This window comes from Heloderma suspectum, chromosome 2 (assembly GCF_057233095.1).
Source record: "Heloderma suspectum isolate Gila_16-S chromosome 2, 16-S_ref, whole genome shotgun sequence".
In the NCBI taxonomy this organism is placed as follows: Eukaryota; Metazoa; Chordata; class Lepidosauria; order Squamata; family Helodermatidae; genus Heloderma; species Heloderma suspectum.
The window spans coordinates 374140471-374157134 of NC_139459.1; the positions used below are offsets into that span (position 1 = coordinate 374140471).

General features: G+C 44.1%; 1 protein-coding gene across 1 annotated transcript in view; it reads left to right on the forward strand.

Moving 5' to 3' along the window:
* Nucleotides 1–11803, forward strand: part of LOC146356169 (uncharacterized) — a 31363-nt gene extending 19560 nt beyond the window's left edge. The window contains 6 exon segments of the mRNA XM_084830031.1: nucleotides 2261–2962; nucleotides 3120–3231; nucleotides 3547–3623; nucleotides 3874–4000; nucleotides 10321–11736; nucleotides 11739–11803. Coding sequence (XP_084686157.1) covers nucleotides 2261–2962; nucleotides 3120–3231; nucleotides 3547–3623; nucleotides 3874–4000; nucleotides 10321–11736; nucleotides 11739–11803 — 2499 coding nt within the window.
* Nucleotides 11804–16664: the final 4861 nt, after the last annotated feature.

Here is a 16664-nt window from a genome sequence, read left to right on the forward strand (position 1 = left end):
ATGCTGGGAAAGACTGAAGGCAAAAGGAGAAGGGGACGGCAGAGGATGAGATGGCTAGATAGCATCACCGATGCAATGAATATGGACTTGAGCACGCTCCGGGAGAGAGCGGAGGACAGGAAGGCCTGGCGTGCTATGGTCCATGGGGTCACGAAGAGTCGGACACGACTGAACAACAACAACAATATAAAATATATTAATGATTTATTATTTTTTACCCATTTCTTTTTTCTTTTTTTACTATTATTGTTTTCATACTATGAGACCTTGATTAGTAATATTTTTAACTGGCTAAATTTTTAAGCTCTATTATTATATATTAACTGAAAGGCAATATATGCTTAGTGGAAATGAACTGTATGCTTCCTTCCGTGTTATGATCATATGATATTGAAATTTAAGGTTGATTATCTATGCTGTATTGAAGTGTAATAATGGCAATGATATAGGTATAATTTTTTAAATAGAATGATACTTGAAGTCTGTGTGTAATGAAGTTTAAATTTAATCCCTTGAAGCAACTTTTATATTTTTTCTTTTTCCCTTTGGCTTTCTTCCCCCTTTGGCTTTTTTTTTCTTTCTTCTCCCCCCCCCCCTTCTTATTGCTGTGTCCTCTTAAGCAGGGGTCCCCAATCCCCAAGCCTCGGACCGCTACCGGTCTGTGGCCTGTTAGGAACCGGGCTGCAGCAGGGGTGTGGGAGGCGATCCGTCCCTCCCCTCCCCCCCCGGAATCCTCGCCGGCCCTGGCCAGCTCTGCTCTGCAGCGAGTCTGCAGAGGTGGTGGCCGGCTCTGGCTGCTGGCGGACTTCCAGCCCCTGGGATGCAAATGGGACGCATTTGCGTCCCTGTTCTTCAAGTAATAGGCTACGTAAATCTTTATTTGTGTCCCATTTGCGTCCCAGGGACCGGAAGTCCGCCAGCAGCCAGAGCCGGCTGGTGGCTCTGTGGACTCGCCGCGGAGCGGAGCCGGCCAGGGCCGTCGAGGATTCCGGGGGGAGGGAACGGATCGCCTCCCCTCCTCCCTGCGGACCGGTCCCTGGGTTCATAAAGGTTGGGGACCGCTGCTCTTAAGAATACTGTATTGTTGGAAACTGTAGATAATGTTTGGTTGTTGCTATTTATTTCATTTATAAAGATTAAAATAGAATAAAAACTATTTTAGTGTGTGTGTGTGTGTGTGTGTGTGTGTGTGTGTATATATATATATATATATAATTTTTTCCATTTTTAAAAATATACATACATGGATTTTTATGAAGCGCATACAGCTTTCTTGTAATTCTACATGGGTTTCAACCAAGGCAAACCAAATATCCAAGTAAGTATCCATTTTAAGGTGGCATCTATAACCTACCCATTCAAATATTGAAACCGTAATAAGGTCCTCAAGCCATTGCATTATAGGGGTGAGTGTTTATCCTTCCAATGTTGTACTATCAGTCATTTTGTTGTCAAAAGGGTGCAGAGAATCCATTTATGCTAACCATTTCTTAATTTCCATGAGGCAGGTAAATAATTTAAAGGAGAGTGTACATCAGTGAATAATAAAGACTGTTCCAGTGCAAAATTTATCATGTAGTAACCGCCTCTCCAAAAGAAGCAATTACTGGACATTGCCAAAATAGATGTTTAGAAGACGCATTAGCTGTATTGTACCACAATAAGTTACCCAAATTACACAATTCCTTATTAAAGAGACGTTGTGGTGTCCAGTAGATGTGAAACAAAAGTTTTCACTGAATAAGACGTATCCTAAGATCCACAGACATGACGGAGATGCCAAAATGATCCAGCATTGTGTGGTGGTGCCCACAGCAATTCTCAAATTCCCAGCTGTGCCCACAAGCTGAAAAAGGTTGGGGAATGCTGGTTTATAGTTGGAGATCAAACTAGAGGATGTCAGCTTGAGCCCTTAGTCCTGTGCTCCAAGCGTGTCCTGCAAGGTCTGAGTACCTCCTCGCTCGGACTGAGGTGGATGTTGAAAAGGGCTGTGGCACTCTGCCAGGAAATTTGTCCACCCACTGCCCACACTGTGGGAGTTTGGGGGTAAGCCCTCTTCACCCTCCTCCTCCAAACTTAGTGTATTTTTATTTATCTATTTATTACATTTATATGCTATCTTTTATCTACTTGCCACAATCCCAAGGTGGCTCACATGATCCTCTTCTCCATTTTATCCTCGCAACAACCCTATGAGGTAGGTTAGGTTGAGAGTCAGTGACTGGACCAGTGTCACCAAGCGAGCTTCATGGCTGACCAGCAACTAGAACCCGTGTCTCCCGAGTCCCAGTCCAGCACTCTTACCACTGCACCACACAGGCGCCATCCTTTCCTTCAGAGAGATGACCTGGTTGCTAGCCAGAGTTATCCCTGGGAAAAAAATTCTTCCTGCCCTGATAATGTAATAATTAGCTCACAGAACCATGTCTTGGCTTTGCAGGATTTGGTAGCATGTCCGCTTAAGGCAGTCTTGGCCTTCACACAGAAAGTGCAAGAAGGAGGAGGTTCTGTGGCCCTGTCAGAGGCTTCCTTGGAGCACAGATCCAAGATGGACCAGAAAGGCTCCGCTGGCCCCAGAGGAGGAAGAGGGCCTGGTAAAACCACAAATGGGAGCAGTGGGGAATTCTGGGAAAGACCGGTGCAGAGAATCCTGGGAGGAGAGATGCTGTGCCCAGATGGACAGTGCCTGCGCTTCAGGCAGTTCTGCTACCAGGAGGCTGAGGGGCCCCGAGAAGTTTGCAGCCAACTCCACGATCTCTGCTGTCAATGGTTGGAACCAGAGAGGCACACAAAATCTCAGATGCTGGACCTGGTCATCCTGGAACAGTTCCTGACCGTCCTGCCCGCAGAAATAGGAAGCTGGGTGAGAGAATGTGGAGCGGAGACCAGTTCCCAGGCGGTGGCCCTGGCAGAAGGTTTCCTCCTGAGCCAGGCAGAGGACAAGAAACTAGAAGAGGAGCAGGTGGGAGCCTTTCTTCTTGATATCTGCAGAGGGTGAAGAATGTGTGGGATGATATACTAAAATGTTCTACGAATTGTCCCAGGCCTTTGCATCTCATGTAATTCCTCTTCTAATTCTTCTCCCCATTGCTTGTCTTGGATCCTCATTGCTGTTTCAGGAGCAGGGCCTGTTTACAGAATTGGGCACTGATTTACCTAAGGCAGAGAAGGCTCCATCCAGCAGCAGACAGAGTCCAGTGCAAGGGACGACCGTACTGGAGTGTGATGGGGGTAAGAATTAACGAGGCACATTTCGACTTCTAAATATTCTAGATGGTTGAGGGGGGATGGTTGTGGAGTGGCTGTTTCCAAAGGTCAGAAATGTATTTCTACCCTTGAAGTCATTATACATGGAAACCAGCATTGTGATTTCTGGTCAAGGACCCAAATGGTCCTTGGGGAGGGATGTTTTTGAACACAGCTGAGATTTTAAAAAATGGGTATAAGCTGGTGGAGGTTTAATCCCCTTGTGAACTTAGACATGCATCATCTAGTCTCCGAGAACAGCACATGCACCAGCTTTCACACCACCTTTGACTCCCACAGGTGAAAGGATGATGCCAGCAATACACATCCAGCCATCACATGGTGGAGGGGAAACAGCTGCCCTGGACCTGGATCAGGTAGTGGGAAGGAAGGATCTCCCTCCTTCTCTTTTCTTCCATCAAAGCTACCCACTTGGAAGGCTCTGCATACCACTCATGAAGGTTTAATTAGGTTTTCCCCATGTTTGGGGGCCCATGGGAACAAAAGAAAAGTACATGTTTAGCCACTGAGAATACTAACCATTCACCTCATCTTAACTAGTGCTTTGGGTTTTGCTCATCTCTTGATGGAGCCTTATGAGGAGAAAACGTTTTCTTTTCCTTTCAGGGTCTGGTGAGCTTTGAGGAGGTGGCTGTGTCTTTCACGGAGGAGGAGTGGGCTCTGCTGGATCCTGACCAGAGAGCTCTGCATCGGGAAGTCATGGAGGAGAATTCTGGGAGTGTGGCCTTTCTTGGTAAGGCTCCATCTTTCCCTGTTTGGTAATGATATCTTGTTTACAAACGCAAGAAACTAATTTTGGGATTTTTGCACATTACGTATATTTCAGCATGTCAAGTCTCCATCTTCCAGTCTAACAGGATGTATATGTTTTTATTGTTTAGACAGAAAACAACTCCTTGCCGTAGGACCTCTTCCTGTCTAAACATGTGCATCATAACATTAATATTCCACTGTTCCATATCAAAAACATATATATCTACAAATGGTCTAACGATGGTTGAACTTCAATACTGTTAAAACCACAAAATTCTTCAAACAGGAATTTAAATCCGAGAGGCAAGATGAAGCAGCCCTGCCATGACCTACTGCCTAAAAGTCAATAGAGAAGGAGGCGTGTGTCCCTTGGCAGGAAGTGGTAACAGAACTGGGACCACTGTTAGAAGGCCCTGTAGCTCTGATAGAGTATATACCTTTATTCCCTCTTCTTCAATTTGTGCCAGTCAAGCATCTGGAGAGTAATCATTAAGCCAGGACCAGACTAATAATAAAATTAGTTCTAAAATGTATTGAAATAGCAGGCAAGATGGTGAAAAGTGAAATGTATTAATGAAAGACATTTCAATGAAGACATGGTAGAAACTCAACAATTAGCTGAATTAAAAATGATTAAGGCATAATAAATGGAATGAGGCTGTTACAATGTGACTATCATAAAAGTATTAATAAAATATAAACAGTAATCCCATTAACTAATGAAATCATAGTGCATGGCAAATAGAATATTAGGGAAAGAATATCAGATATTAATCTTTGCCTAGCACCCTCTCCAGCGCAGCTAACTTAGGGCCCAATCCCTTTTATAGTAACAAGAAAAGACAATAAAGTCCGACGAAACTGCCGTGTCAGCATCTTAGAGGATTGACAGGGCTATGAAAAATGAGAAAAACCCAACCAGCTATAAAGAACCAGGCTGTAAGAGCAGAATGCAGAACCTTGCTCCTAAAATCAAGAAGCAAAAGAACATTGGTGACGATTACTGAAATATAGGGCACTAAGTTCTCACTTTGAATAATTAGTAGCTAAAATATGTTTTAAAACTAAATCCCACTCTCCTCCTCCCGAAGGAAAGCCTTCTGGGGCAGAGTCTTAAGTCTCAAAGTAGTTCTGTGATCAAAGCCATAAAACAATAAAGAAAATCAGAAGGCACAAACTTAACTGTGTTTTACCCTAAAACATTTCAGAAGCACTTTTTACTCTGCCCTACTTGCTCCTTTGCTAAACATCCTCCGAATTAGTTCTGTGTTACTCCATACCCAGGCCAGGACAGTTCAGAGAGCTCTCGGTTTTTTAACGTGCAGCATCCTCTTTGGAGGACCGCTACCTTCGCAGCCTCTGTCGCTCTTCTCTGGCAGAAGGACGCGTGCCTTATTGTACGCTTCACGCTGCCACGATTCATTGTGCGGGGTATCTCATAGTTTCCCCTGCATACCGTTGGCAAGGCTGCATTGCCAGCTTTTCTCCCTCTCTCCTTGTTTCCAGCAAAGCAGAGGAAAACCCTCAGAGTGTTTGTGAGCTCGTGTTTTAGCTCACAGGAAGTCCAGGCCTTGGGGGCCTTCTCCTGGTCCACAGCCCCCCAGAAGGCAGAAATCAAGTCCAAAAATAGAGGTTAGCTAACATGCCTCAGATAGGGTCTGCGGAGCTGGGCAGCCACGGACCATTTTAATGTGTGGGTGAGCTCATGTGGGAAAAAGCGGTCCTCGGTGTATCTGGAACCCTGATCCTTTGGTTATTTAATGCTAAACATCCGCATTTTGAGTTGTTCCCGGAAAGGGCTTAGGAGCAAACATAGGCCTTTAGAGAGATCTGACACCAGTGCCTCATCCCAGCACTTGTCCGCAGTAGATATGGCAACCAAGTTGGATTGGATGTGAGAGCAAATTAGTCACACGAGGTCCACGCTGGTGGGTTTGGATGGAGAGGGTTCTGCCAGACGCAACTCTGAGGCTGGCGTGGCAGCCACTGCCCCTGCCCATGCTCTAAAAAGCCCGTGGTTGGTTGGGACATGAACGCTCATGTTCCCCAGCAAGTGGTGTAGAAAGGCATACTGCCTCGGACACTGAAGGTGCATATATTTATTTGATTTATTTGCCGCCCATCTTACTGGCTACCTGGCCACTCTAGTCGGCGTACAATGCTAATAACAAATTTACATAATCAACTGAACAAAAACAACAACAACAAACATACTAAAACAACACTGCTCTAAGAAACCCTAACCCACCCCAAATGCTTGCCTGAACAGCCAGGTTTTTAAAGCCCAGTGGAAGCTCATCAAAGAGGGGGCATGGCAGAGGTCACTAGGGAGGGAATTCAAAGTGGGGGCCACCACAGAAAAGGCCCTCTCCCTAGTCCTCACCAGCCTAGCTGTCCTGGCTGATGGGACAGACAGAAGGCCTACCGAAGCTGATCTCATTGAGCAGCATTCCTGGTGTTGTTGGAGATGCTCCTTAAGATAGACTGGGCCGGAACCGTATAAGGTTTTAAAGGTCAATGCCAACACCTTGAATTGGGCCCAAAAAACAACTGATAACCAGCGCAGCTTCTTCAGTACTGAGTGATGTGGTCCCGCCGACGGCTGCCTTTAATCTGGCGGGCCACTGCATTCTGTACCACCGTGAAATATGGATTTAATTTTCCCCAGGACCACTCAATTGATCAGGCTGAGAGGTTTGGGATCTTAAGAGGAGGAGAAGAACATGCACACAACTAATGTAGATGAAATAAAAGGAGATTTATTGAAATAAAAAATATGCAGAAGTAGAACCTCCCCAGAGAGTTTCAAGCTCTCTGAGGCTGAAGAGGTCACACACCTCTCAGGCACAAACTTGATTACAAGCAAATCTCTAAAGATCTTCAAGCCCCCTGAATCTCAAGAGGTTACACGCCTCTTAGATTAGAGCCCCAAACCAACAATCCTCGAGAGGCTGCATGCCTCTTAAGGCAGAAACTTAGTTACCCAAATGTGGTGCATTAAATGACTAAATATACAGTTAGCCCCCGTTTGTTGCTCAGCTCCAAATCGGTCCGCTGCCACAGATGGCCCACTGGGACAATGATGATACAGTGTCAGCCAGGCCCAAGCCTAAGCGTGTTGTCTTATATCCTAAACCCAAACAGTTAAGCGTGACAGAACAAAGATAGCTGCGCCCATATCTAAGCCCTGGACAGTAAAATCCTCTCCCTGAATGTTACCCAACACATACCACAGCGCTATCAAGGACTTGGCCAGAGCACTCAATGCGTGTCCCGTGGATTGAGGGTACTGTTGGTATGTGCACATACAACGATCCAGATGCAACCACGCCCCTCCTGAACAATGGCAGATTCAGGGGTTTTATACTCTTCTTTCTCGTTGGGGCTCGTGAGATCAAAGAGGGGTTCAGTATGTTCTTTGTTGATAATGCATCATGTGCTCAATTTCCCAAGACTGACATTTGTTGTAGACAGCCAGGAACCTCCTTCCGACTCCCCAACATTTCTATGGTTATAAAGTGCCATCCTTATTATCAGAACATCTGCAGATACCCCTCTTTTATTGGCCCATGTCCGTCTTCTGTAACTGATACTTTGGCAATCTTCAGCACATACCAAAGCACCCTCATCTGGCCCTCCTGCAATAAAACCATTCACTCTCCATTCACACCTCCCCTTCCTGATCTGGGCTATTCACATGACATGGACTGGTTTAGGATGTTGACCTTTTCACATTTCATAATGTTCTAATTCACATTCAGATATCATGGGCTACAGTTTACATTTCAGGATGTTTACAATTCTAGGCTTGTGCTCAGAGTCAAACTCTGCATTCTCTTTCTTTTCACACCACATTTGTTACATTGCAAAAAAAACCCCAAAGTACATCAGGTCTATAGATTATCCACTATAGTACATCAGAAGTCTATAAGATTATCCACTAGGAGCAGAAAGAGAAGTTATAGAAAGTACAATTGACAAAGGTGGATTTAAGAAATGAGAGAAATTAATAAAAGGGAAATATAAGTGGATATGAGGAGACATTAGAAAGACAACTTGAAGAAAAATAGGAAAAATAAAATCACACTGTGTCACCAGCTGCAACTTATGAACCGTCTTCAAGGGTAACCCCACATAGACCACATTACAGTAGTCTAAACAAGAGGAGACCAGGGCATGAAATACTGATGGGAGCAGATGGTTAGGGAGATAGGGGCACAGCCGCCGTATCAGATGGAGTTGGTACAACGCTGCCTGGCTCACGGCTCACACCTGAGCCTCCATGGACAGCTGGGAGTCTAAAATGACCCCCAGACTGCGGACCTGGTCCTTCAGGGTAGCCGCACCCCGTTAAACACCAGGTCAACATCACCCAACCTCCCCTTGTCTCCCACAAAAAGTACTTCGGTTTTGTCAGAGTTCAGTTTCAGCTTAGTCCTTTTCATCCAGCAACTCACCAACACCAGACACTTGGACAGGGTTTCTACAGCCATGAGAGGTAGAGTTGTGTGTCATCCGCATATTGGTGACACTGCACCCCAAACCTCCTGATGATAGCCCCCAGTGGCTTCATATAGATCTTAAATAACATTGAGGAGAGAACAGATATATTCCTCAGGACTAGTAGCTATTGATAACCTTCTCCGCTAGGAATTTGTCTAACCCCCCGTTAAAGGCATCCAAATTGGTGGCCATCACTACATCTTGGGAAGTGAATTCCCTAGTTTACCTATGTGCTGTGTGTAGAAATACTTCCTTTAGTCTGTCCTGAATCTCCTGACAATCCACTTCATGGGATGACCCCAAGTTGTACTATTATAAGTGAGGGAGGGTAATGTCTCCCTATCCACTTTCTCCACACCATACATAAGTTTGTACACCTCAGTCATTTTGTACACTTCTGTCGCCTAGATAAGGACTTAACTACTCAGGCCATGTCCCCATTCCAGAGATGTGCAGGACGTTGACATATTCACCCATTTCATCTCGCAATAGAATTCATACATTGTAACGGTCCCACTGCCCCCACAGTAAATCTAAATGCTGTCAAGTACTGATATCACATGCTAGCAGTGGGATTCCTCAGCCTGTATGGACAATGCACCTTCATGGTCCAATGGACTCTGCAGTATTTGGTGTTCCCTGTAAAGCTAAATGTTCTCAAGTAGTGATGTATCCATGACAAAAAAATACTATTGTGCACCATCTTTGCATCCATCTCATTTGGCAAAATTCCAACTTGAGCATGTACTGCCCAAGCGAGACAGATCCCTGATTGGCGTGGAGGTGAGGAAATCCGAAGCCACGTCAGACATGGGGGTCTTGGAGTGTATATTGAAATCCTACCTATCCTCGGTGGACTTCAACACTGCACACAAAACCACCTCCATCAGGCAGGGAGAGTGTGGTTGTGTCAGGTACATGAATGGAATCCACACAAAGCCCACCGCTCTGTCTGCAAGCATAAAACAAGGAAATTCCCCAGTGGGATTCCAGGTGGAATCTGATAGACTCCACCGAACCCAATGCTTCTGGTCTGAAAAGGGTGACAGGGACTGCTAGGATTCTGCTCCCTGTGTCCACCCAGGACTCCCTAAGAGACACTAAGTTGGCTCACTTACCCAACGTTAACTCCCAGTTTCGTTCCTGTTTTCCTGGCTGTTTCCTTCTTGACCTTCTTGGCATGGATCTGTTTGTGATTCTCAGGCTGCTGGCCTAGTATTCAAGATGCTCTTCGCTAGGAGTGGACTCTGAAGGAAAAATAGCAGATGTCTAATCTTGCAACCCAGCTCTCAGAAGTCTTTATATCTCTCTATTTATTATTATATTTCTATCCTGCCTTTTTTCTTTTGGCAAGGAACCCAGGGTAGCTTCCATGGTTCTCCTTCTCTCCATTTTATCCTCACAACAACCCTTTGAGGTAGATTAGGCTGAGGGTCAATGAGTGACCCAACGTCACCTATTTAGCTGCATTGCTGACAGGGGACTAGAGCCCAGTTCTCCCGAGACCCAGTCCAACAGTCTAACTACTACACAACACCGGCTGTCATTAAGCTTCATGTCTGAACCTCTGAGCTTCATGTCCAAGTGGAAGCCCAACTCATGTTTCCATAATGTTAATCCATTTTCCATACAACACCGGCTTACAGATAACACCACTCAAAGGAGGCTGAGAAATGCATGGTAAGATTTGCCCCCCATCCAGGTTTTTCCAGTTCTTCCATTTATCACAACTATTCACTGCGGGTGGCCAGTGATTTGAGGTTTTGTTTCTAAACCAGTTCTCTTGTTTTATTGCAGGAGGTGATGAATGGGAAGCTGAGACTGAGAGAGAAACATGTGAAGAGTCACCAGAAAGAGCTGGATGGAAAATCCACACAGAGGACAAATCGTTTGAAAGCTTGAAGTGTGGAAAGGGATTCAGTATTGGAAGATGCCTCACTTCCCATCAAAGAATTCATGCAGGCGAGAAAGCATATGAATGCTTAGAGTGTGGAAAGAGCTTTTATTTGAGCAGAAATCTCAGTAGACAACAAAGAATTCACACAGGGGAGAAACCACATAAATGTGCAGCGTGTGGAAAGAGCTTCAATGTGAGAAGAAACCTCAGAATACATCAAAGAACCCACACAGGGGAGAAACCATATAAATGCTTGCAGTGTGGAAAGTGTTATAGTCACAAGATAAATCTCACTACTCATCAAAGAACTCACACAGGGGAGAAACCATATAAATGCTTGGAGTGTGGAAAGAGTTTCAGTGTTAGCTCAACCCTCACTTCTCATCAAAGAACCCACACAGGGGAGAAACCATATAAATGTGTAGAGTGTGGAAAGTGCTTCAATAGAAACACAAACCTCACTTCTCATCAAAGAATACACACAGGAGAGAAACCATATAAATGTGCAGACTGTGGAAGAAGCTTTAGTTTGAGCACTACCCTCAGTAGACATCAGAGAACTCACACAGGGGAAAAACCACATAAATGTGCAGAGTGTGGAAAGAGCTTCAATAGAACCACACTCCTTGCTTCTCATCAAAGAAATCACACAGGAGAGAAACCATATAAATGTTCTGATTGTGGAAAGAGCTTCAGTGTGAGCAGAAGCCTCACTTGTCATCAAAGAATTCATACAGGAGAGAAACCACATAAATGTGCAGAATGTGGAAAGTGCTTCAATACAAGCAGAAACCTCTCTTCTCATCGAAGAATTCACACAGGAGAGAAACCATATAAATGTTCTGAGTGTGGAAAGAGCTTCAGTGTGAGCACAAGCCTCAGATATCATCAAAGAATTCACACAGGAGAGAAGCCATATGAATGTGCAGAATGTGGAAAGTGCTTCAATAGAAGCACAAACCTCACTTCTCATCAAAGAATTCACACAGGAGAGAAACCATATAAATGCTTGCAGTGTGGAAAAAGCTTCTGTCATAATTCAACCCTAAAAACACATCTGAGAATTCATACAGGAGAGAAACCATATAAATGTTCTGAGTGTGGGAAGAGCTTCAGTGTGAGCACAAGCCTCACTTCTCATCAAATAATTCACACAGGGGAGAAACCACATGAATGCTTGGAGTGTGGAAAGAGTTTTAATGTGAGCAGAAACCTCAGTAGACATCAAAGAACTCACACAGGGGAGAAACTATATAAATGTGCAGAGAGTGAAGAGAGCTTCACTTTGAGCAGAAACCTCAGTAGACATCAAAGAATTCAGGGGAGAAACCATATAAATGCTTGGTGTGTGGAAAATGTTTCTGTCAAAATCAAAGAACTTAGACAGGGGAAAGATGATATAAATGATTTCAGTGTAGAAGTTTGTATATGAGTATAAACCTGATTTCACATCAAAGAATTCATATGGGATAAATCATGTAATTGCCTGAAACGTGGGAAGAGTTGCAATCAAAAGATCAATCTCACTTCTCACCAAATAACTCACACAGGGGAGAAGCCATACAGGTGCTTGGAGTATGGAGTGAGATTCAGTCACAATACATTCCATTTTTCCCATTGGAGGAAACCAATTTGGAAGAATAAATTTAAAGAACTGACTATACTCATATGAGCCTTCCCTTCCACTCTATTGGTCTCCAAAGCCCTGCTCACGTGCATACCATCAAGAGCTGTAAAACTGGTGGGAACAAGAGACAGGGCCTTCTCGGTGGTGACCCTAATACTGTTGAACTGCGTCCCATGATACATTTGCTTAGCCCCCACCCCCATGATGTTTTTAAACACACTTCAAAAATGGTTATTCATATCTGCTTTTACATGATTCATGTGAAGTTGGCCCAGCTGTTAAAAAATAAAAAACATAAATACGATGTGAAAAAAGTGAGTAATTCAAAGAAAAAAATCTTAGGAATTTTAGAAAAGACACTAATTAAATTATAGAGAAAAACATATACTGAGAAATTTCATGATGATCCTTAATATTCCAAAGTTTATGGAAAGGTACCATTCAAGCAGTATTTTAAAGCTCCTTCACAGATTTTCCTTAATCCCTAGACACCTCTGGGGGTTGACACAACTTCAAAAAAGAGGCAGTGCAAAAATTGCTATATGCAATAGAATTGTGATTAATTTCATTTCCTCCAGTTCAGTTTTACTACCCCAGGAGAATTATTTTGTGGTTTGGGGTAAGACAATATGCTGACATTTCAAACATGATATCTAATAGACTTTTCAAAAATTATTTAATATCCAGGCAATCCTTCAAAAATATGTAAATAGTCTGCCTGTGAGGTTTGACATGTTAAGCACTCTTCTAACTGATTAGAGAACATTGTTTTAAATCTATGTGGTACTATGCAGTCCTGTTGGTGCTTAAAAAAATATTCCCAGTTTGTGCTCAAAATATTACTAAATATACAATAAATAAATGGATTGCTTTTACTATTTTATAGTTGGTTGTAAATGGTGTTGTTGAATTGTTCTTGATTTTGTATTTCTCTGTATTTGTTCAGGATGATTTTAGTGAGTAAGGGCACAGTCCTATATATGTTTAGCCAGAAAGAAGCATTCCCCAGCCAGAAAGGAATCTTACAACTTCCAGCATAGCGGAAGAATGCTGGGAGTTGTAGGACTTTTTTCTGGCTAAATATGCTTAGGATTGCACCCTTAACCACTTTGAGAGTGCGTTTTAGCCCGTGAAACTGGTATATCAAATCTTAAAGTAAATGCTAAGGAAGGAGTTGTGTTAATGTGCAGAAGGAAATACAACTAAAGAAACATTAGGGTTGTATTTTTCCTTCCATTAGTACATAGTGACAAATACTGACCGAGAGTCCATAGATGTCCCCCAACTGCAAAAGGAATAGCAATATTCAGAATTTCTGCTCACTTCATTGAATACATTTTACCCAGCTACGGTTTCTTAGCATTCCAGTGCTAGACAAATCCAGGCCCAGCTCAGGACATTTTGGTGCCTGAGGCAAAGCAGGTAAAAGGAAGAGAGAGCACCAATTTTCAAATACCAAAGATTGAATTTTACTGAAGAAAAACATTTTACTGAAGAAAAACGTTTTACTGAAGAACGTCAGAAAAAAACTTGACGTCTGAAGGAATACACACATGCACACACCGCCCCCCCTCAAGAAAGGGACTGACAGGGAAACTAACAGGGAAACAAAACAACCAGGGATAAACACATCCAGGTAACCTAACTCGACTGTGTCATTATTAGCCAATTTGGCCCTCAGATTCAGAGAGGTTCAACGTTCCTCCCACATGGGTTTACCCTCCACTGAGTTTTGCTGCGTTCACCTATGAGGAAATTCATGTGCAGCCTGATCTTATTCATGTTCTTCACTCAGAAGTAAGTCATGCCACTGATTTCAATGAGATCTGCTTTCTGCTGAGCTTGTATGGGACGGTGACATACTCCAGTCTCTAGTGTCAGGCACAAAAGAACAACAGGTACATAATGCAAACAGGTGTGCCCAGCCACAGGGAAAGTTGGGAATATGTACGGACAACACTGGAGAGTCCACAACGGGGGGGGGGGGTGCATACACAGGAATTATTGCATGCAGCTCCTCCGTTGCCCCTGGGGTCAAGCAGAATGAGAGATGTGGTCCATGTTTTCTTACTTGGGGCAAACAGAATAGGGATCAGGTTGTGCTTCTCCCAAGTACCTCCTCCAAATCCTAAGCCCCTTCTGGCAGGCCTTCCTTCTTCCTGGGCCTCCGTCTCCCAGGTCTTCTGCTTGTGGCCTGCTGCTGGCCTTCTCCACTCCTCGCTCAGGAAGGGCTCCTCACTTCAGACCTGGCCTCACACCACTCCTACGTCTTTCCCTGTGGTAACTGACACAGAAAATTACTCCCCAGTGGCACCTTGTCTGGAAATCTTAGGCGGCATTTGCTCGCTCGCTCACTCACTCACTCCTTGAACCCTTTTCCCAGCAGGCCTGTAGTTCTTCCTGTGACCAGAACAGGCCGCCTGCTTTGCCACAGAAACGCTCCCGAAAGCCTTCCTTGTTCCTTCTCTCTTTACAACCAGTTCTGCAACCGAGGCTCTTTTGGCCTGTGCTGCTCATAACCTTGCCTGGCCAATCTTACCTCTATTAAAGCCGAGACGTAAATAAAGATGTTACCTTCCTGTGATGGGTTTAGACTCCCTTACCCTTGGGCTGCAGGCCTAGCTAATAAGCAGGCCCCTCCCTTCCCACCTCCCGAGGATGCATTTTGCAGCCAGCTTAGGCCTCAGCTGAGCAGCTCTTCTGTTGCATGCACAACTATGTAAAATATGGCCCGGGAAAGGTCCCATTATGTCACACACATGTTGAGATTCGAGTGCCATCATACACCCCGATACACCATTTCCTCTTTTTATGAAAACTTTAAACCTAGTACCAAGTATTCTGGTGAGCCATGTGGCAGCGTCAGGACAGGGACAATGGTGTGCACAGGAACTGGAGCAGGGGCTCCCTTGCTTTCTGGAGGCCTGGGGCAAATTGCCCCAGTTCTCCCCCCTCTGGTTAGCCCTGCAGCTTTGCGGTGTTATCAGGTTGTATAGCTTGCACAGGTTTGCAAAACATAGCAGTGTTAACAGGCCCTGCTACTCGCAGGCTTTTCCCTACTAATGTCTATGAAATGGGCCCAGAGTGAGTGAGCTCTTACTTGCTGCTCTGCTTTCAGCGCACTCCTGCTCCGGTTCTAGGATCCCCAGGACGTTTCTGTCATGTGATGTGGGTGGCTCTCTACAGTTGACTCTCATGGAGTTCTGGCCTATATTCTTTATTATGTTCAGCACACACACAAAATGGCTCCTGCTGTGAACTCTCCTGCCTGAGCTCCAACATTCCCTCCTCAGCCGCAAGAAGTAGGTTGTCTGTTGGAGTGGTGTAACTAGTCCTCAAGGCAAAGTGTCACTGTATTCTACCGTATCCCAGGCTGTAGCTTCTTCAGTTTTCTTCCCTTGCTGCAACACAGCAAAACTATCACAGGTTTTACTTTTGATATTTTTCTTGTTTTGTAGCAATTCCTATCTTTTGGTAAGCATTCTATATTTTAGAATATCCATTATTTTTATCTTTAAAAATAATTAACAAAAGTTATCAATAAAACTCACTTCTTACCGCTTACGGCTCCTCCGAGTAAAGCTGTGTTCTAGTGATTTTTACCTAGTGCAAATGACATCAAAGTGGAAATTGAAAAAGAAACATCATCAGTTTGTAGTTAGTACCCAAGTAATCCGTAGAACCTTGAAAAACAGGTTACAGACACTTGCTTTTTTGCCACCCTAGCTCTTTGCAGACAGTACATTAAAAAACATAACCACTGAGCTCAGCTCAGCACCCCGCTCAGCTCCGTATCCTGGTGACTCAGCTCACCCACCGCTAAGGCCATCCCTCTGTGTGTGCGTGTGTATATGAAAGAAGAGTTTTCTAGAAGAAAAAGAAATACATAAACTTCAACCGAAGCAGACCAAATATCTTCATGGGTATCCGTTCGCGAGTGACACCTATATACCACTAATTCAAATGTTGAAAGTGTTGGCAGATCCTCAATCCATTGCACTAGATCATCTCTACACCAGCCTAAGATCCCACATTTAGAATGGGGCTTTCTGTTTCTGTTTTAAATGCAGGATCATGATGGGCTCCTTTTTGCAAGTGCTTCCTCTCCACCCCTTTTCTCCCTTATCTGCGACTGCATCTTCCATGTTTCATTATACAGCCGCTAGATGGCGCTGTGGTCTAGCTCCTCTTATATAGGCTTTTCCCTTTTCATGAGGGAACTCAAGTGGAAGTCAAGCGCTATAATTGGATAGCTCATTATCACCGATCTTTAAAAAAAAAATGGAACAAAGGTCATTTAGTACGGGAGATGCCCTGGAGGTTCATGAAGTCATCTACAGGACCCGCAAACGTCTGTGAGTAATCAATCTCAATAGTAGGGTAAACACTCCTTTGAAGAAGCCCTTATAGAAGGTGAGTGTTTATCCTTCCAATGTTGGAATATCAGTCTTCTAGCTATCAAACTGGCACAGAGAATTATTCACTGACGCTGGCCATGCATTAAATTCCAGAAAATTGGTAGATAATTTAAAAGAAGATGTACATCAGTAAATATTAAAGAGAGTTCCAATACAAAGTTCATCTGTAAAATAAACACCCACTGCTCCTGGCCTGAAG